Here is a 22,683-nt window from a genome sequence, read left to right as displayed (position 1 = left end):
CTCACACCTCCCTCTCATTCTCCACCAGAGTGATACTGGTCTGACGGAATCTGAGGGAGAATTCTGGGTCACAACAGCCTTAACTAGAAGGCAAGATGACCTCCTCAGGGCCTATCTGGGGATGATTTCCTCATTTACACATGCGACTGAAGTCCTGGCATGATTAACTGGTGTCACTGGATTCATGTCTATGGGACAACGTGGGATCCATCAGACCATCCCAAGTGCAGCTCAATTACAGCAAATCGCAGCGCTCCTGGGCATGGCGAAATACTTTGCCATTGCAGCCACGGGGATTTTTTTTTCAGGTGAGGACACAAATATAAAACAGCCCTTAGGAACATCTTTATTCCCAAGACAAGAATGCAGGAGGGAATCTAGGATGGATCGAGATATTACACAGGGAGATGGTTCTGGTAAGAATGCGAAGTTACAGAGAGTGTGTTCATGTCTGTGTGAAAGAGGGGGCATTTAGGTAAAAAGACAAGCACTAGAAGAGAACCGGGCAAAAGAAAATGTGTGATACTTTTCCTGTTTCACATTTCTTTGATGTTAGGTAACTTACTGCTCCAGCTAAAATTGGATAAGTCCCTTGGGGGGGAAAGGAAAGCCAAATAAAGTCATGCATTTGTGAAACATCATTGAGCATCCATTATGTATAGTAGATATTGAGGAAACACTGGTAAATAAGACAGGGTCCTTGCCTTGAGATGTGGTCTCGTCTCACACACACACACACACACACACACACACAATATACTCCAGAATATTGACCACTTGGAAGAGGTGAGAGGAAATGCTTGAAAAGAGGTAACCACTAAGATGGCTGAGAAGCAGGCATTACCCCAGCAAACAGGAAGTGGGTAAGAGACAGGGGGCTTGAAGGCAAAGTATCAACATACACAGAAGTACAGAGTTAAACAGCAGCTTCTGAAAGAAGCTGCCAATAGACAGTTCGGTGCTGCTGCTGGAACATCGAGATAGAAGCAGGAGACATCCAGAAAGGAGACGACGAGGTCGTGGGGGTCAGGGAACATGCTGGGTGCCACACTGAACAGCCCACACTATGCTTTGTGGGTCAGCTTGTTGATGGTGCGCTTTGCTGGGCCCGTGTGTTTGACAAGTTACTCTGATGGCTGCTGTGGGCGGTGCATCTTGGAGAAAGGTGACCAAGGGCAGGGAGATCTAGAAGGTTCTGGAGGCTTAGAGAAGGTAAGACCCCCAACCAGGGCCAAGGTAGGGTGGTGGAGGGCAGTACCGAGATTCCCCACAGTGGCTCTCAAATCAAGAGGCTTCTCTGGGCTCTAATTATAAGGATAGCCTGGCCCTCCCTGATGTTTCTGATTCGATAGCTTTGAGGAGGACCCCGACCTCCCTGTCTTTGCAGAACTCCAGGGTTTGAAAGCTCAGACAAGTTTGAAAGCAGCCGATTTGGATGGTCAAGTCTGCTCTCCCTCTTGCCCCCCATTTTCCTTGTACTTCCTTTCTAGAACTGTCTATTAAGCACTCACTACATAGCAAGAATTTATTAAGGTTCAGAAAGTACCACGACAGTTGAGGAGAAAAGAAAAAGGCCTTTCATCCTTTCAGTGTTTTCCAAGATGAACCACATATACATCTCCAAGGAAAACATATGGACACCCCAGGCCGCGGGGTTCCCTGGGCTCCAGCTGGAGAAGTGCCACCTGGGCGTCACGAACCACCACTTGGGGGCTGGGCTTGCTCCACTGGGATGGAAAACCGCAAACTGAACATGGGCACTGGACATTCCTGCCTCCATGTTGATTCTAGAAGTCATCATCCCATGGCCCAGCATAGGTTTCCCTTTTTATTTTAAGATAATCACTGATTTCAAAATGTGCAACTTCATAAACTGCCATGGTTGTTTATAGGGATTCCTGCCCATTTTGACATTGCCACGCAGATGAGCTCATTGAGGCCATGGGAGGGCGTGACTGGGAGAGATCTGAGTGAGTTGGTAATAGAGTCTCCGGGAACCTCATTTTGAGTCCTCCCGTTGAGAGTTCTGATGGGGTCCTTCTGGGAGAGTTTTGGAGGCCAGGCCCTCCACTTGCTACTTAAGGGTGAAGGGGAGAGGACGGGAACATTGGGTTGATGAGGTAAGGGTGTTTCTGGCATGGCCTTGGTGAGTGCAAATGGCTCTGCCAACATGTGTGATGAGCTCTTCACACAGCAGCCTGCTCTGAGGATATCACGAAAGCTGACATACATCTCGGGTGGGCTGCCAAAGGCCTGCTTCCCAGACACACTGATTGGCATAAACGCTCAACACAAGACTCCAAACACACGCTCACACTGGTGAAGTCATTTGCAGAATGATTCGGCCATACGTATCAAGAGTTACAAAAATGTTCATTCTACTCAATTCTGTAATTTCATGTGGGGGAATGTCTAAAATAGAAATGCACCAAATAGAGGAGAAAGTGAAACAACCATGACATTGGAGGGCTACTAGGTAGCTATGACTGCAGCACACAGTAGGTCCTCAAATAACCCAGTTTTGCTCAATGTCATTTTGTTATAATGTTGATGAGATGCTATAGGAACTAAACTCTTGTTTATGTCGTTGAGCCTATGATAAGAATGGTTTTGTTATATATATTTCGCTTAACGTCACAGAAGCTATCAATGATGTTAAGTGACGACTTACTGTATATTTAATTCTTTTAATACTCCTACATTGTAGGCTTGAATATAGCTTCTCTTACATGCATTTTTTAAAAAAATTTAAGACATAAGGTAATAATTTCAGAGAGGTTAATTCACCCCGACGTCTTCCATCCAGGTCCTGTGAGAACTGGGATTTCAATCCAGGTCAATCTGACCTAAAGGCCATGTTCTTGCCACCAACACATAACACCACCATACGCGTGAGGTTCATTACCATGTTATCAGGAATATGGAAAAACAATAGAGGAATGGTAAGTAAATTAGGGTATATATACACTCAGTGGACAATTATGCAGCCATTAAGAAAGATAAGCTGTTTCCACGGTGCTATAAAAGCATCATGATTGTGATAAAATGCTTAATGAAGAATTGCAATAGACAATTTCATGTAATTATAGCTAGGTAAAAGAAGTATGCATATTAACAAGATAAAATACAAGGCAGAATAATTGTGCTAAGGGAAGAGATTATAGGCAATGTCTTTTATATCCAGACTTTCTGCAATGGTGTTATAAAAATTGGCTGGGGAAGTCTAATATTACCGAGCGCCTGTGTTGGTGATAAGTGCACAGAGATGGTAAATTTATATGAGATCCTTAAGAAAAGTTCCAGTACAGTCCTCTACACCTCTACACCTTCTCCTGTCTTCCTGTGGCTCTTTGTTTTGGTCATAGCCATGAGAACTCTCTGGATGAGTTAGTTGTTCTAGTGTAGACTCTCTCACTTGGTCTCTTCCTCAGGAAGGCCTCTACAGGCCTGGTCCCTTAATCCAAGTAACAGCGCAGTCATTGAAAAGAACTGCCTTCCAGAATTGCAGACAGCACATGTACACAGAAAGTAGGAAAGGCCAAAATCAGCAGTTAAGCATCTCTAATGACAACCAGGCTGATGCTGGGAATGGGAAGACCTGTCTCCTAGACCTTGGCTCGTGGGACCCGTTCCCGAGGGTTCCAGGGGGAGCAGAAGTGCACCTTGTTAAGGGACAAGACAGTTGGAGGGAAGGGAGCTGCCAAGGCTGTTCTCAGATCCCACCTTCCCCACATCTCCCTAGACACAATCTCCATAGGTCTTTTGAAGGCCGAGCTTTACCGGGAGCCAAGGGTATAGTAACAACTTCAGCTGACACTCAGGGACATGGGGAGAATCACAGATGCCAGTGTGCCTAGCACAGTCCTTCCTGGGAAGCTGCCAAACCGAATGTGTTTGCGGAGCGTCTTCACATGTTCTGTGCACCTCCACACGCTGCCTCTGGTGTGGGTGCAAATACACTGATCCCCAGGAACCTAAGCTTGCTCCCTGTCTCAATGTCTGACACCTTGACTTGCTATGTTGAGTCCAGCCATGAGGTGAGATCACCTCTGATGTGGACATATCGGAACCTTGCTTTAAGCTACTGGCAACTGGACACTCAGCTGCCCAGTGAGGCGAGAGTGTCTGCAAAGTTTCGCCAGCAGCTGTTTTATCTTCTTATTGGCCCATAATGCTGAGGTCCCTGCAAGCATTGCAACAGAGTTCATGAAGAGTTAACTATTGTGAAAAGTATTTGAAATTGAAATATGCTCAGAGTGCACACAAAAAAAAACCAAAAAAAAACCAAAAAAAAAACAACCTAGAAATGACTGTAAAGACAGCTTTTATCAGACAAACTGATGAGTGAGTACAAAGCTTCACCCATCCCCATATCAGGGTTCTGAAAACAGGCTGGGGTGGCATACGGACTTCATCCTAAATGCTATCCCATTGCATTCAAGTGGAAATGACCACCTAGCGCGCTATGAGAAGGATTCTGAGGCCATGTCAGAGTTCAATGGAAGAAAGTGCCCTGATTACTGATCAGTCGTGGGATTGGTGTTAGGGAGGAATGGGGTACACACATGCCCCATATTTATCTGTATGTGTCAAGAAATAAGCAAACTGAGACCTAAATTTTAAAACAAGGGGGAAAATATGACCGCCACTTCTAATTCTGGGTTTATAGATTTCCATCCAAATGTCTACATTCTGTTCTACTCCCTCCCTTAGATCCATTCCTGTTGAAATGAGAGAGCTATTATTTTGAGCACAGTTCTATAATCGATGGAAGGCACGTGAATTCCTCTGCTTGCTACTGACATGTCTATTGAGAAGGAAAAGGAAAGCAGAAGTTCAAACTTTGCTAACTAGTTGTTTAAAGAGATCCAGGTCACTGTTATCAGTCCCTAAAAAATTCTGTCTTACATCTAGGAAAATCCATCAATGCATTCCAAGATAGAACGATTGGAAAGTCAATTATGGCCTATGAGCTCAGGGATCACAGAGCCATTAAATGGGATAGTTAAGTAGACTATATTGAAACGAGGAAATGTTTGACTTAATGGAAACTCAGATTTTGAAACGTGGTCATATTCACGCAAAAGATGCTATAACTGTACAATGACTAGGGGGAAAAAACCCATGTGCAATGGTTGGTGTGTGAGGGAGTGGGACAGGGGTTGCTTTCCACTCCTAATCTCCCATACACCATGTCATGTTGTCGTCGTATCACTAACATTAACAAAGAATAAATTATTATTTTTTAAACCAAGCAATCATACAGAAGTAGATATGTAGATATCTATTACAGTTGTTGCCTTAACCTTGATTCAAATTTGGAATCAAGTTTGAGTCATTAAACAAATATTTACTGAGTACCTACTGTATGCTAAGTGCTGTTTTAGGGGCATGGGATGTAGGTGTGAAAAAGACCCCTCACCTTGACAAGTTCACCTGTTAGCAGCTGGGTTCTATGAGGTAAAGGTAAATGTACTGGTCACGGTGGTCTGTTATAGATTACTATAAGACTGAGGACACGATGCTCTGATTTTATATGGTCATATCTGTGAGCTAACTGAAACCAGATGTTGTTACTCCTGACTGCCACTGTACCTCAGCCATCAAAGAGAAACGCTCCGAGCTTCATTTATTTAAAAATGTATATGTATATTGAGTGCCTACTGTTTTCCCGACACTGTGTAAGCACTGGCTTCTCCGATGGTGAGAGATACATATGTGGGTCCTGCTTTCGTGGCACCTACAACACAAGGAGACACACTTACAAATGAAAATATAAAAATTCGTAGTTGTCATACATGTTATTCGGGAAATGGAAACAGTGATAGAGAATCATGGGGAAGGGGTGGAGTCCTCCTTTATGACGGTGAGGAAGGACCTTTCTGAGGAGGCAGCACGCATGTTGACCCCGGTAGTATAAGAATGAGCTGTCTGTGGAGGAGGGGGTGGAACAGCTTTCTGGTAACTAAGACGTCCACGTGCAGTGAGCCGGATGCAGGAGGGACCTCGGCATGTTGAAGGGCACAAAGAAGGCCATGGAGACTAGAGAGACAAAGAGAACGCAAGATGCAAGGTCTTTCGGACCTAAGTTAGCAGTTGGGATGCTACGCGTATGCAAAATGCAGTATCTCTATACGTAAGGTAATAAAACTTTGGGAGACATTAAAGAAAACGTTAGTAAATAGAGAGATTGAATAGTGTGAAGATGTCAGCTATTCCACGTGTTGGTGTATGTGTTTAATGCAGTTCTAATCAAAACTACAACAGGGATTTTCATGACATTGGATAAGTAGATTCTAAAGTGAAAGAGCCTAGGGTGAGATAACCAAGATATTTCTGAAGAAGGACGAGGAGGAGGGAATCTGCTCTGCTAGAGATCAGGATAACTGGGAACGAGAATAATTATGCCTGTGTGTGGTTGTGAGGCACGGTGGCCAATGGGCGAGGGAGCTCAGAAACAAATGAGTGCACTTAAGGAGTTTTGGTGTATGTCAGATGTGGCCAGGTAGATCAAGGAAAAAGGGGGACTGTTCTTAAGGACCTGGGAAAAGTATTTATCCATAAAGAAAAAAAAATGAATTTTGCACCCCATCTCATACTATACATAAAAATTAACTGCAGATAGATCAAGGACTTAGACAGCAAAACTATACTTTTGGTAGAAATATAGGAAATCATCATTCTTACCTTGCTTTAGGGAAGAGCTTGAGGACACAGAATGTGCTAACTAGATAAGCAAAGACTGATAAAATCGACTATATTATAATTGAGGGACTTTGTTATCAAAAGATATCTTCCAGGAAATAAAGACAGCAAGTGACATATGCATCAAAAACGTACAAAGAACTGCTACATATCAATAAGAGGACAGATAATCCAGCAGAAACACGGGCAAAAGTCATGAATAGACGTCTCACAGAAAAGGAAACACAAACGAGGAACAAATACACAACAGTATATTCAACCTTATTAATGACTGAGGGATACAAAGCAAGACAACAAGGAGATGCCAGTTTATACCCGTTTCACTAGTCAAAACTTAGAGTACTGACAATACCAAATATTGGAGAGGATTTAGAATCATAGGAACTCTTATACTTCGCAAGCATGAGTGTACATAGGTGAGACTAGTTTGGAAAGTAGCTTGGCTTTTTTTTTTTTTTTTGCTCAAGTTGAACATTCATTGACCATATGACCTAGTTTCTGGATATAAACTCAAGAGAATGTTTTGCACATCTGTAATAGGAGATATGTACAAGGAAGCTTATATCATTGCTGTAGGTAAAGGCAATATCCTGGAAGCAACCCCAAATCTTATCAAAGGCTAATGGATAACTGTGTTGCAATATCTTCACACGCTGGAATATTATACAGCAGTGAAGAGAAAGGCACTACAGCTGCACTCATCAATAGGGATGACTGTTGACACATAATATGGAATTAAAATGTTCCAAAAGATTACATACCACTTACAATCCTTTGTGGAAGTTAAAAGACTAGCAAAACAAAACAATACACTGCTAAGGAGTGCATACAAGTAGTAAAAGTATATAAAAAAGAATTCTATAAGATTCAGGATGGCGGGAGGAGTCAGGGGATTGGGATGGGAGGGGCTCCTACTAAGCAGATATAAGATATCGTCAAAGTGCTGGTGGTCCTGAGAGATGGTGTGTTATTACAAAGATGAAATAATGAATAAGTACAAAAGAAGGTCGGGGACAGACCAATGAGGAAACTAGGAGTAAGATTAATTCAATTTTGGGCACCGGAGTGGTAGGTCAGAGCAAAAGGGATCCTTTGAGTCTACCGGGTCCAATTCTCCCAGGCCATAGATGTAGAAACCAAGGCCCAGGTAGGGGAAAGGATTCACTCAAATACATTACTTGGCTGTGGCAAATCAAAAGTGAAAAATGAATTTCCTAATTGCATAATTCACTATTTGACTTGTAGTGATACATGTAGGCTAAAAATATGCATGATAGAAAAGAGAGACCAAGAAAGCAATGACGATTCTTACGACATATATTTTGAAGAGTTCTGAAGAAGATGTGGAATGCATGTATTCATGTACATACGTGTGCACACATGCACATATGCTTGCATGGGTGTGCATGTAGGTATATATGAATGTATGCATTCAGTCTATAATGATGTAGGCCACAGCCCTATAATTAGGTATGAATTTGAGGGAGTCAAAGAAGAAGGACCATGGGCTCAGGGTGCGGGGAGGAAGTCCACCTGCCATCTCCTGAGGTCAATGAAAGCATAACCTCTGAAGCACAAATTTGAAGTCCAGCATCCAAAGACTTCAGAATGAAGGCCCAAATGTCCTTGATGATACATGAACACTTGCAATCACTCTTCATTTGGGTCCCAAACAAAGAACAGTTCAAACCAAAGCAGATACAGTAGAGCCGGCCTGTTAAAAGCAGCAGATAACATGCTGTATGCCCAGTCCAGGTGGGATTCCAAGAGGAGTGTGTTACTCAGGTAAAACATCTGAGATGAAAGGAGAACAACTAACGATGTTGAAAGAGATGCTTGGCAGCTTAAACACCGCCTCTGGGCACAGTTTATTGAGAGGACCACGCAGCCAAAGAGCGGGTTCCATCTATGGCCACGTGGCTGGGTGTGCAGGCGCTCTGCTACAAAGGCTGCTGGGTGCACAGTGCATCAAAACGCAGTTTCCCTCCCACGTAAATAAGGTGAAGGAGAGCCCACACTGTGCCAGATGCAAAACTACCTTTTCTTCCCTCCACAACTGTAAATACATAGGATTAAATTTAACCTGGGGATAGCTTTTTTTTTTAATGCAAAATTTTCCTTTAGCAAAAGTTCTAGAGAGGAATTATGATAGAAACACATGCGACACAGCTGGGAGCCTATTGAAATAATAGGGAGCTTCTGTCATGACATTTGTATGTCATGGATACGAGGTGACCTGGTTCCTCCAGCCCGGGACCAAAGAGATATAGCCTCGTGTCTCCGACACCTCCTTTAGTTAACTCTCCAAAGAAATACAGCACTTCTGAAGGTGCAATTGAGAATGTGGGTGAAGGCTTCACACACATGTGGACAAAGAAATACATATGTGTATACACATGCCAAGGTACAACTACATAAACTCACAACATGCATGCTTACACAGAGAGAGCGAGAGCGAGAGAGAGAGAGAGAGAGAGAAACAAGTGCACCTTGCAGGAGTATTGTCTGCGTAGCAACCTCTACTGTTTTCCTTCAGTTCCTGAACTGAATTATTGTAGTGTGAAAACCTTCTGATTGCCAGGAAAACATGATTTGTTGTTCTTTAGGTAACAAGCTGTATGCATCCTTTGATTCCTACTGTCATGTCGTTACCTGGTCCCATCACAAATATCTATGCTTCGCAAGTGGATGACAGGCAGCTCTAATGGCCCCACTTACATAAATGCAACTTACTCACTTCAGAACACAACTTCCTGTCCTTCCAGACTCTGAGTGCCAGGAATCATTCTTTTCAACCGGAGCCATTTCTATTGAAACACCTGTCAGCTTACCTGTCAGCCCAGCAGAGCTGTGTATAGCATCTACCCAAGGATGCCCACATTTCTCAGGTCTCTGGAAGAGAAACATTCTAGGGATGGGCTGTGGGGTAGGAAAAATGGTTCCTGGACATCTCAGGGCCCTGACTCTTAAGATGTAGGCTTCTGGGCAAATCTATGAAGCTTCGTGTGTGCATATGTCTTTTCTAATCTCACAAATAAACAACAGAACCAACTTCTATACAGGAGAGAGATAAAGATTTATAAGGTAAGGTCTGTGGTGGGCTCCAGCATCAGAATGGCAAGATGTCATTAGCAAGGTACAAAGGGATATTGACAGAATGATATGGCCCTGTGTGTCTTCAATTACCCACAAACTGTTTGTTTAGCAACCTTGAGGAAAAAAGGCCAATGCTTCTTGAATTTGAGCCTTAAAAAATTGGCACCCACCTGTGCCTGAGCCAGCTGAGTATAGTGTAACATCAGATAGATTTGGATTCTGACAGAGTGAGAGTCAAGATAGGGTCAAGACTGTTTATTTAGTGGGTACTTGGCTAGGATAACATATTAGAGTGGATTGACTGAATTCATTTTACACCGTGCACGTCCCAAACCTGGATGTACATTAGAATTCCCCCAGGAAATTAAAACAAAAACCTACATAGATTGAACCTCTCTCCCCAGGGATTCTGATTTATTTGGACTGCAGTGAGGTCCAGGTATGTATCCATCCATCCATCCATCCATCCATCCATTTATGTATCTACCTACCTATTTATTAATCTATACTTTGGGGGCTCTCAAGGTATGATTCCAACCTTAAGCCACACTTGAGAACCACTCAATTAGCCAGACAAAACCTTCACCATTACTCCTTGTTAGGATAAAGCACAAATTCACACACATTCACCCCAGGAATATTTATTTCGCACATACACGTGCAGCTTACTCTCTTGCATCCCGAAGATATACCGAAAAGCGAAACCAAAAATGGCCAGTATTAAGTTCAAGACAAAAGGCCCTCAGGCTGCAGACGCAGAGAAGAGCTGATGTGACAGTTCAAGTCTGAGGGTCACCTGCCAGCACAATTTCCCCTTGCTCAGGGGAACTCAGTCTTTTGGTCTATTCAGACCTTCAACTGATGGGACGAAGCCTCCCCACCGTATCGAGATCAATCTGCTTTATTCAAAGTCCACTTAAATGTTCATCGCATCTAAAACACCATCATAGAAACATCCAGAATAATGTTGAGCCTCATATCTGGGCACCATGGCCCAGCTAAGTCGACATGCAAAATAGTCACCCATGGACCATGCACTTATGGGCTCAAAGTCCAGGAGGGGACTGGCTACTACTAAAGGACACCAACAAAGCAAGTGCAGAGTAAGGTGAAAAGTCTTATAGGCAGAAGGAAGAACATTCACAGTCACATGAGCTGCAAAAAACTGGATGAGCTTGAGAAAATGCTAGAAAGCTAGAGGGGCTGGTACCTGGACAGCAATGGGAAGAAAGGCAGGAGAGGAAGTTAGAGAGGCAGTCAGGGGCCAGGTCACTCAGAACCCTACAGTTCAGATGAAGCCAAAGCAGGCAAGTAACACAACTGGATGTATCTTTAAGACGTTCCGTCTGGCTGTAGTGTGGAGAAGTGCAATAGGGGAAATGTTGGTGGGAGAAGGGCAGGGAGGGCCTCAAATGGTCCAGGCATCAGACGAGTGCTCAGAATAGGGTGGTGATGGAGGTGGGCCTTTGTCACTTAACCTGTACCTATTTTGGCAGGAAAAGGAAATCGAACTTTCTAGAGCATTAGATGCATGGCAGGTGGTGGAAGGGAATGGCTGATTCCCACACTTCTGGATTAAACAATTCAAAAGAAACGAGAGCTTCTATCCTAGTTACCAGCCTGGCTCAAGCTATACCCGGTAACCGCCTGCATTATGTATATTGTGTATCCTAATTAATATAGACCCAGTTTGAATTATGCAAATTCTTGCTTAGGGCTGTATTGGTCATTTCCAGCCTATACTACCTCCGGCCCATCAGGACCACCTCCCATCCTCCCCACTGCTCCTCCGTGGACCAGAGCAAGAGGGTGTCCAGGGTCAGTGAGCTCTTGAGTGGACATAGTGGCCAAATCAAAGGATAGGAGGAAGGTGTGTGTGGACATCCAAGTGGAGCCAGCACCTCCTACGAGCCTCTCTGAGCACTTGCTCATGAGCTCATGCCCGCTGCTGGTCTCTCTCCATCAGTTTGCGCCTGCTCCAGTCCCGGGCAGAACTCCTGTCTCAGAATATGCGCCCAGCCTTCTTGCAAAGCACTTCTGCAATACACTCACACACCATCTGTATGCTGGAAAAATATTGACAACCTTCCGACCCCATCCTACCTTTCAAAAGCACTCCCACGTAGGGATGCCGCTTGTTTTATTGAAGCTAAGTCTGTGTTTTCTTTAACTCTGAATGCCAGGTGCCTAGAATAGCTTGCAAGATAAATGTCAATCAACTCCAGCATAATCAAGACACCCATTCCTGCCTCATTAGGGTCCTCTCATTCCCTTTAAGCTTCTCAGATGTATACGCTGTAATTAGAAACTTAGTGAGTCTGACTGCTAAACAGAAAAGCTTACAGGAAATCTTCCCATGTCTGAATTTTAAATATTTTCACACTCCGTTAACCCCATTGCTAGTGTAACATCTTCTGGCCCAGTTCCCTCTCACTGCGTGATTTTTATTTTTGGACAGAAACGAGACCAATTAATTGGATTGAGACACATATTGATTACTGTTTTTCATGAACTCTGAACAGCTTGTCTGTGAATGATTTTATTGAGGCGTTTTTAAACAACGGTTTGGCTGGAGTGTTTCTCCCATGACCTCACCCGGCTGTAAGTGCCTGCCTGAAGTGTTGATGGTCTGGTTTTGGTGAGCTGGGTTGTTCCCAAAAGCACAGGCAGAATGGGAGAAGCCCCACCAACCCTCTTCACCCACAGGCCCTGGTAGGAGAGCCCTGAATATCTCATTCAAACCCAAGCCGGGCTCTGGGAGAGTGGATGGGAATGGCCTGATTTCCACATTCCTGGTGAAACTACTCAGCTCTTTGGACCCCCTGTGAGCAGACATTACTCAGTTCATTCAATGGCTACATTATTCATCCAAGGACTGCAGTGATTTGATCAAGCGGAGCTTTCCAGAGTCAGACTATGAAATTTTAAAATGTCTCTTAGACCAGTGCTTCTCACATTTGAATGTACACACGGACCACCTGGGGACCTTGTTAAAATACAGGCTCTGATTCAGTGGGTCTGGGCCCGGGGCCTGAGATTCTGCACGTCTGATGTTGATCTGCTAGTTTGTGGACACGAGGCCTTTGACACGAGGCCTTTGACATTACCTAACGCTGCACTGTCTGTCAACCTGCGATCACACAAGTGCCTTGTGCATCTCCCACTCAAGTACAGATCCCTGAAGACCTGAGGCCATGGTCTAATTCCGAATCCAGGTTAGCAGCAGGAAAGAGACTGATATGACAAAGTTTTCACATCGCCACCTGGGTACAAGGTCTTCCAATAAAAAGCGAGCCCTCATTGCAACATCAGAGATGATGGGAATGTCCTCGCCTCCTGGCACACTTTTCCGGATGCCCTTAAGATATTCGTGTCTCCAGAGCCCATTAGCTATACAACAGCAAAGTGATCTTTTAAGACTGGAAATCTGTTTCCTTCATTCCTCTGCTTAAAATCCTAGGGCTTTTTATTCCTCTCAGGATAAAGCACAAACTCTAGAAGCCCTGCATAACCTGACCCCACTTGCCCACGGTCTCACCACGGTTCTCTGTGCTCACAAAGCTTCCTATTTGTGAAACATACCAAAGTCATTCCTACCCCAGAGCCTTTGCACGAACTGTTTTTCTTCAAGTGTCATCACTGCTGTGCCTTCGAAGGCTCTGGCTGCAGGCAAGGTTTCAACAGCTGAGCAACTCCAAAATGAGGTATAAACCATTCATTCTGTGAGTTTGCTGTAAAAAAATTTTTTTCTCTTGATTCTTACCCAGTTAAAGCCTGGAATAGCCTGACACCTTTGTGTTACAAAGAGGGGACTGAAGCCCAGAGACAGCATGAGACATAAGCAAAGCCACTCAGATTTGGGGGGGGGGGGGGGGGAGGGGAGGCAGAACTGCCTAAGGATGGACCCAGAGGTTATGACTTGGACTCAAGGGGAAGAAAATTTAATCTTAACGTATATAGTACTTGGACCTGCAGTGTTTGGCAATCTTTACAACACAATCTTTACAACATTACACAGTCATAACCCTCCTTTACGCACCTCTCCTCCTCTTGGGCTTTCGACTTTCCTGAGTCCAAGGCCGTACATGGAAAGGTACAGACAATCCTGAATTTCTCCTCCATTTGTGTTCTCCTATTTTTCTTTGTCACAAAATATATTTTTTGAGGCCAGAGAGGGTGATTTGTAATTTATGGATTTCTCTCTAGAAATTACAACCAGAACCTCATTTAAAAAATCAAATTGGTTTCATCTAATTAAATTTGGAAATTGCCTCATCAACACATACGCTCATATAAATGTCTTTAAAAGCAAGGTCTCCTGCTTACTGGAGCAGGGTTATGTTGAGCCCAGTGTGGAGGTGACTCCCCATCTCTCTGCTTTGGAGGATATATATTTATTTTATCAATTGTCAAAACTTTCTAAAGAGTAGTGTGAGCTGAAGAAGTGCTTCTCAAACTTCAATGCCCATGTGCAACACCCAGGCATCTTGTTAACCTCGAGACTCTGGTTCAGGAGGTCTGGTGGGGCCTGAGATGCTGTATTTCTAACCAGCTCCCAGATTCTGCACAAGCTGCTGGTCCATGGACCACATCGAGTAAGGAGCAAGACATCTGCACTTGAATTCAGGACCCATGATTTTGTCATCCCTGCTGTGTGACCTTGGTCTTTTCACTTTGCCTCTCTGAGCCTCATTTTTATGTATTGATAAGAGCTAACATGTATTAGTGAGATTTCTAAATGCCAAACACAGTACGAAACCTATATGTATGTTTCTATTTAAATATAAACAAGTTACATGGGTTACATAATGAACCCAAGGTTAGTTAAGTGGCAAGTAAGGAGCAGACCTGGGATTCAGAACGAGGCTGCATGACCCCAAAAGTCAGGAGTCTTACTTTCTGAGGCTTCACTAGCTTGTGATGCACACGGTCACAGGCACGTTTATGCTCGAAATACAATGGCCTAAGCCCACGACCTCCTTATCTCCCTCCACAGCGTCATCCAAGAAGAGAACCTCACATCTCACAAATAAGTCAGACAGCTACAGACTTCTAGATATGGTTCTCCATAACCACAGCCCAAGTAACAGCCAAGAAACTACTTGAAGGTGTCTCATGATAACTGTTTCCAGTAGAGTCCATCACGGAAATGCCAACAATCCTAGCAGCTGGCCTTTGAAAACCCACCAGGTGCTGGGTTCATACAGGAGTGAGAAGCAGGTGCCTTGTCCCAATCTGTGCCCAGCTTTGTGCCCAGAGCTCCAGAGAGTGTGCCTCAATTTCAGGGAGCCATTGCTCCAACAGGTGTTGAACTCACTGTTGTGTGTGCACCATTGTTCTCTCTCCATCTATTTCTTTCTTCTTAACATGGAATGACAACCAAGGAATGCCCAGCCCAGCCCAGAGCACAATCCTATTAGAGGAAGAAGTATATGGCTCCTCAGATGTAGTCTGGGCAGACATATGACCCTACCTGCAATGTGGCCTAGACCAGCACTTTCCAAGTGCAGATAGGTACAAGGACCAGGGCCTTTTCATGACAAAGTTATCCTCCGTTCAAAGCAAAATGAGAACAAAGAAGATTGTCATGAGTTATTCATAAAGCTAAACTTACTTAATTTGAAGGTCTGCCTTTTATTCTGAAATTATACTCTTTCTACATTTTTGAAATTATGTCTTGTACGAAATGATGTGAACGAAAGATGGGAAAGCACTCTATGTTGGTCCCCCAAACCTTTGAAAATGTTACTGATCTGTGAATTCCAAAAATCTTGAGCAAGTCAACCTCTAAGTCCTGTGTCCTTTCCCTCCGCTTTACAAAGAGCAGGTTGCTATACACAATAGATCTCTATTTCGTGTGTATGTGTATGTGTGAAAGAGAGAGAGAGAGAGAGAGAGAGAGAGAGAGAGAGAGAGAGAGAGAGAGAGAGAGAGAGAGAGAAATACTGTGGTCTCTGCTTTACAAAGAACAGCATGTAGCTTTGAAATGACTGGGTTTCGCTTCAGTTGAGTTTCCAGTCCCTCTCTCCCCCAGTGAGGTACTGAACATGTCCAAGGCAAGATGTATTGAGATGAGAATCTCCCCTCTGCTAGCAGCATCCCCAACCACAGGAAGGAAGCTTCTCTCAACCATGTGGCCCAAGATGCAGATGTTAAACAGCTCTACTTCTGAGGCTTGCTGGATTTAGTGAGATAAGGCATTTTCTGAAGGTATTTTTCTCAAGCCACCCTGTACATGATGGGTAGTTTTCTCCTCCCTCAGTGAGCTCTGAGGACCATCCAGGTCTCTCTAGAGAGCTTCTGAGTCCATCAGATTCATCTTACATATTTCTCCCTCATCAAGTACTCCTTGACTGCCCTCCCCAGAGCTCATCCTCTTTTGTGATGGGGGAATTCTTCCCCAAACACACTCTCAATGGATGTCCCTTTCTGCATGAGCACTCAGGGTATTTCAGCCTGGGGATGCTTGGGACTTTACCTTCCTCAGACTCTCTAGAGAAACCTTGGGGCAGCAACTACTGCCCTTATTTTACAGATGAGGACCTGAGGCTTAGGAGAGAAAGAACCTGCCCAAGGTCACTTGAGACTGGTAGATCTACTGGGAGGCGAGGCTCCATCTTTCCAGTCCACTTCCATGGACTCCTGCATTGCTGTGTTTTCCTCTTGTACCCAGTGTCACAGTGTCCTGCTGCCTCAGAATATAAGGCTTGGGAGGCCAGTCAATCTTGTTTCTGTCCTCATACTAGAATTTAGCTATATCAGCCTTATTGAAGTTTGTTTGTTTCTTGTTTTGCGATGGATATCTATACAATTTGTTTTAATTTTGAAAGTTTTCAGGAAGTCAAATTGTGTTGGCTTATGGGTGCGTTTCTGCCTCAGGAGGTTCTGCTCCATCTCTGATATGGTACGGCCCTAATCCTGGGACACCATCACCTGGAAGACAATCAAACAAGCCTTGGCCACAGAGCCATGTTAAAGCTCTGGAATCATGTGCCCCCAGGGTAGAGAACGGCACTGGCGTTCTTTGGAACCCTAGGGACTCATGGGTAGGATGCGCATCAGGGAGTATTGAGTGTTCTGGTTTCCACATGAACTATCGCTACTCTTGGCCAGGCCTGGGGCTTCTTGGCTTTGCCAGGACAACCTGACTCCTTTGCTTCCCTTCAATGCACAGTATGTCCAATTTTCGTCATCACAGGGCTATCAAGACAGCTCAACTGGATGTCTCTGTGTTTTCTTCCCACTGTATAGTCATGAACCTTTTGGTAAGTTGTGTCTCACTCACCTTCATGCCCTCAGTGGAGATCGGCACACAGTAGGTATTCACCAACTTCAGGCTGAAGTCAACTGAATCAAACCACAACAAGTGATATGGCAAAAGGGGCCTCCTTACCTCATACAGGGTGATGACCCCATTGGTCTCATTGGGAGGTTTCCACTGGATATAGATCTTCTCCTCAAAGGGCCCCCCTTGGATGGACTCTAGAGGAACAGCTCCTGGAACTACAGAGGGGAAAAGTTAGGAACTTGTTGTCTCCTTCCATGTCATGTCCCCAGCCCCATTGACCTAGAACGGGAGTTGGCAAAGCTTTTCTGTAAAGGGTCAGATAAGAAATGCTTTAGGCTTTGTGGGACAGGAAGTCCTTGTTGTAATGACTCAACGTTGCACTTAGGGCACAGAAACAGCTATAGAAACCCATAAATGAATGGGTGTGGCTGCATTCCAAAACAACTTTATTTCTAAAAAACCGGCAAAGGGCGAGAGTGGACCCATGGGCCATGGTTTGCTCATCTCCCTCTTGGAAGGTTGATGGCTTTTCATCTGCCGACTGAGCAAGTCTGGTCTTGAACTAAACTTGACCAGCGTAGAAAGGACATCGCTCTGCCCTGGCCCTGCCAGCAGGTGGGTTCTGGAATCAGACTCTGGCGTTGGGCCTGGTATTTGAGGAATGCAAAGTAAGCTTCACTATTACTTCCCTAACCCTTCCAAGTTTTCTCCGACTATAGGAAGTGCTTCCTCAGTTGGATCCAACAGGAACTATGTGTCTTGAAATCTCAATCCAATTAGAAGAAGCTCCCCTCACTAAAACAAGGCAGTTAGTTTGTCTCGCTGCTATGTCTCCAATGTCTGGAACACAGTAGAAGCTTAATAACCATTTGCTGGTTGGATGAATAGGTGATTAGATGACCTATGCTAGCATTTTGCCCTAATGAGCGAAACCTTTCCTGGGCTGCTTTTGGACCTAGGTCAGTCTTCTGCTGGATTCCACCATCATTACGACAGTCTGGAAGATGCTGAACCAAAAATAAATCAATCCCCAAACTTCCAGTTACAACCTCCTACAGCATCATGAATTCATGTAAATCATTACCGTATCTATTTATATTTTGGCATTATAAAAGCAGGTCCTTTTACGAAGCACTTATGCTTTGATCAGAATTTTACATACATTATTTCATTTAAGCCACAAAACAGCTCTGCTCAGTATGTACTACCTCTTTTGTGCTGATAAGGGAACTGAGGCTAAGAGAATTAAATAACTTGCTCAAGGTCATATGGCTCTGAAGTTGTAGAGAGGGACCTGAACACCTGTGTGTGAGCTTCAAAGCATATTCTCTTAATTATCATGCTATGCCTCTCTAGATATAGCCTCGGCTGTATGTGGCAATTAGTTCTCTATTGTTAAATTAAAATATAGTTCGTTTTTCTCATTATGGACATGATACACAAAATGTGTTGAATATTAAGAATATACAAAAAGATTTAAAAAGAACAAAATCACTCAGAATCCCTGTAACTGGAGATATTTTTACGCCTATGTATATATACATTTTATTTTTTTAAAATTTAACTCCTACTGTGCATATTGTTTTGTGACCTTCTTTTACCACTAAACAAATCACAGACTTAAAAAAAAAATCCTTAAATGTTCTTTGGGGCCATGTATTTTAATGACTGCTTAGAGCAGAATATGCCCCATTATAGTCACCAATCCTTTATTATTGGGCATTGAAGTTGGCTTACATTCTTTGCAAGTAACACTGCAATGAGCATTCTTATAAATAAGTATTTGCATGAAACTCTGCTGATGTCCCTAAGATAAATTTTTGGAAATCAATTTACTGAGCCAAAGTAAATGAACTATTTTATTTTTAAGGCTCTGACACATATTAACAGATTGCCTTCCGGAAAGTATGTACCATTCTGGGATCTCCAAAAGAAGAATATGCCTATTCCCAACCTTTGCCACCACTGACTATTTAAAAAAAAAAAAAAGTGTACTTTTTTTAGAATACTGGAAAGTACAGATTTGTTTTTGAGTTTAATTGGCCATTTCCATAGATTCTTTTACGAGCACGCTTTCTATGCCCTGAGCTCATTTTCCTGGATGGCTCTTCATTTTTGTTCATCATTGTTTTATGAGCTTGTAATTATACTCTGTTTATAAGAACATAAGCTTCTCTTTTTTACATAGGTTACAAATATTTTTTGTCCTTTTGTCATTTGCTTTTTAAATCTTTTAGGTATATAGAAGCTTCTAAGTAGTCAAATCTCTTATGGCAAGATGAGGGTAAAGGGGATCAAATATATGGTGATGGAAGGAGAACTGACTCTGGGTGGTGAACACACAATGGGATCTATAGATGATGTAATACAGAATTGTACACCTGAAATCTATGTAACTTTACCAGCAATTGTCACCCCAATAAACTTTAATTTAAAAAAAAAAAATCTCTTATGGCTTTTCCTCATCCATTTTCCTCAAATATTTATTGGTTATTTAGTATGACCAAGGGACTCTGGTGCTCACGAGGGATGTGCCAGTGACAAAGAAAGAGACAGTCAAATCCTTGATAAAGCCTGTACCCTGGAAAGGGAAACAGACATTAAATAAATACACTCATAATTAATTATTTTTTTAGTATATGTGCTGCCGAAGCCAGTACCATAATTTAAAAAAAAATTTTATCAGGACTTTGAGGTAAAGGCACAAGATGTTGGGAGAATTATAACAAGCAGAGAAAATCTAGCCTGGCAAGTCAGGATAACAACTGGAAAATAAGTTCAAGTCCATGGATAAGCAGAAGTTACAAGGGCACAGGTGGCGAAGGTGGGTGCTGAGTGCGGTGGACGCTTTGTGAGGGCAACAGTAGTGCCCCCTCTCAAAGATGGGAAAGGTTATGGCACAATTAAAGGCAACCAGGAAAACATCCAAAATGGAAAGGGAGACAGAGAGGAAATCATTGACGTTGGTAGGGTCCTGACAAGGCAGGAGCAGGCGTGGGTGGAAAGAAAGCCCTTTGCTCTCTGTGAGAGAAGAGAAAGGAAAAAAAATGTGCAGATGCTTTGAGAGGGAGGGGTTCAGGTGTCCTGCAGGCCCTATTTTCTTGAGAAGAGACGGGGAAACCATCTACCAAAAGTTCAGTGGAGGAGAAGTTTCATCAGGCATTTGGAGGAGCTTTAAGAGGCAGAAACTGAGCTAAACAGACATTTGTAGCTACTCCTCATTAAGAAAAGTCTGTCTGGTGGAGACTATGACTTTGAACACCAAGCTATAGCACTAGCCCTCCCCCCATCTCCCCCTTTTGTTCCAGTTTAAAGTAAATTCTCGTTCTCACCCCAGATCAGACAAGTAGTCATCTGTAGTTTCTTCTATTCATTTTATTACTTATTCCCATGTTTGTCTTTTTAAATCTCACATTTTAATTTATCTGGGAACTGTTGACCCTAAACACATAGAAAGCCAGATATTTCTCCAGCAAAATGGGTTTATTCAGGAACAACAAAGATTTGCAGTTTGGCACATGCGGTCTAATGGCGAACCATGCGCAGGTTCAGAGAAACAAAGACGAGGAAACACTTTTATAGAGGAGAACCGGAAGTCGGCAGAGGTATTTCTAACAGAGAGTTCTTCCTGTTCGGACCCACGATACACGTAGGGCATGACAGCTCCCACTACAGGCCCTCCCAAATCCAATGTAAATGAGGTTTGTGCCCATTAAGCTTCACAGTCTTTCCCTTACTGATTTTTCTTTGTTGAGGTTCTTTGCATATTCTTGTTATTGTTCCTTGATATTGGATCCTTCCGTTGGTTATATGAGGTCTAAAACTCTTCTCTTGGTTTGTGTCTTCCCTTTCTCTTTACGCTACCCTTAGATAAAGATCAACTTATCAGTTTTTCTTTTTTTGTATGGGAGAAGGAAGAGCGAGATAGTAACTTGATTGTGGTAATCATTTCACTGTGTTATGTCTATTAAATCACGATGTTGTACATCATATATGTATATATATTTATATACAATTTTATATTATACACACACACACAATATTTATAAGTACACAATATACATACCTCAATAAAGCTGGGGGAAACAGGACAGACTTATTAGCAGATGCTGTTGGCTCCTTGGCCACACACTAATGCTTACGGAGAAACACTGGCTACTCTACCTGAAAGCTGTGGAAACAAACTTGGTCCCTACACTGGGCAAGCAAAGGGTGCCAGAGAATTAATGCCCCCAAAACATGCCTCAAACAATGGAAGACAGGAAGTTGACAGATGACTATCCCAGTGTCCTCACAACTCAGCTGGGTTAACTCTGAGACATGTCCTATTGATACTTCTTGAACTCAATTTCTGAACCTGCTATTATTTTTATTTTTTCCCAACCAACTGCAGACTGATATTGTCATAAAATATATACACCCCCCCAAAAAAATAATAGGAAGTAAAATTAAATAGTAAAAGTGAAGTTAAAAACAGAAAACACAAGCTCCTCCTTTTTAAAAACGTAACCTCTATTGCTGTAATTATCTTGTCATGAACCAGAAAGTGTTTTCATGGCTCAGTGCTAGTCCTTATATCACACTTGGAGTGCCACTGTTCTAAAACCTAGTGTGGGGACAGAGCCAGGAGTGCAGTTTCCAGGCTCTTGCCCTCACGTGGAAAGGTGCTGGCTCAGGTAGTAAATGGCCATCAACTGTGACTAGTTGGCCGTCAGCTGTAACCAGTGAGCCATTGGCCACTAATATAACTGCCGTGGCTACGCTAGCAGAAAATGGGGGCTAGCAAGAAGATGGTGGCTGGGCTGGCAAGAGCGGATTGCAGTTAGCAGGGCAGATTGCAGCTAGCAAGTGAAGTTGGTTGGCAGAGACAAATGGACGGCGGGTTGCGGATCGTGTGGCTCCTGCTTCCTGTGTCTCCAACCCAGCCACCAGCAAGACTATAGTGGTGTGACTCTCCTATCTATGGCTCCATGGGTGTTCCTTTTTGGCCTTACCATATCCTGCGTTCCTATGTGGGGAGCGGGACCAGAGACCCTGCATGACGCCCTGCATGACATCTTCCATTACATTTCCACATATGTACGTGTCTATTTCTAGGTTCTCTCTATTTAGTTAAGTTGTTCTACTAGACTATCCTTGTGTTGATATCATGTCTTCTTAATTAAGAAAGATCTGTATGTCTCACTATTTGGTGGAGCAAGGCCTACAACTCTGTACTTCTTGTTCAGAACTGTCTTAGCTATTCTTGCCTTTGAAACTTTCACACAAATTTTAGCATGAGCTTGTAAATTTGCAAAGTGTCTGATTTTTGTAGTGGAATTACATGCATCATAGATCAATTGGGAGATAATTTATGTCTTTATAATAATGGGTTTTCTCATCCATAAACATGGTCTATCTCTTATTTTGGTCTTTAAGTCTTTCCTTGCTTTATAGATTTCTACATACTACACATATTCAAATATTTTGTTAGGTTTATTCCTACCATACATTTTTGGTTGTATTCCTACCATACAAAAAATACCATACATTTTTGTTGTTATTTAAATAGTATCTTAAAAAATACTACACACCCTGTTTTAGTGCTTAGCTAA

General features: G+C 43.1%; 1 protein-coding gene across 18 annotated transcripts in view; it reads right to left on the bottom strand.

The window, feature by feature from the left end:
* Nucleotides 1–22,683, bottom strand: part of PTPRT (protein tyrosine phosphatase receptor type T) — a 951,833-nt gene that overhangs the window by 305,461 nt on the left and 623,689 nt on the right. For all 18 annotated transcript variants that reach the window (XM_074318303.2, XM_074318304.2, XM_074318302.2 and 15 more), the window contains exon 9: nucleotides 17,195–17,304. In XM_074318303.2, coding sequence (XP_074174404.1) covers nucleotides 17,195–17,304 — 110 coding nt within the window. The remainder of the gene's footprint in view (nucleotides 1–17,194; nucleotides 17,305–22,683) is intronic.

Source organism: Rhinolophus sinicus, chromosome 13, assembly GCF_057876585.1.
Source record: "Rhinolophus sinicus isolate RSI-liver-muscle chromosome 13, RSI-T2T, whole genome shotgun sequence".
Taxonomy (NCBI): Eukaryota; Metazoa; Chordata; class Mammalia; order Chiroptera; family Rhinolophidae; genus Rhinolophus; species Rhinolophus sinicus.
This window is presented reverse-complemented; position numbering and strand designations above follow the sequence as displayed.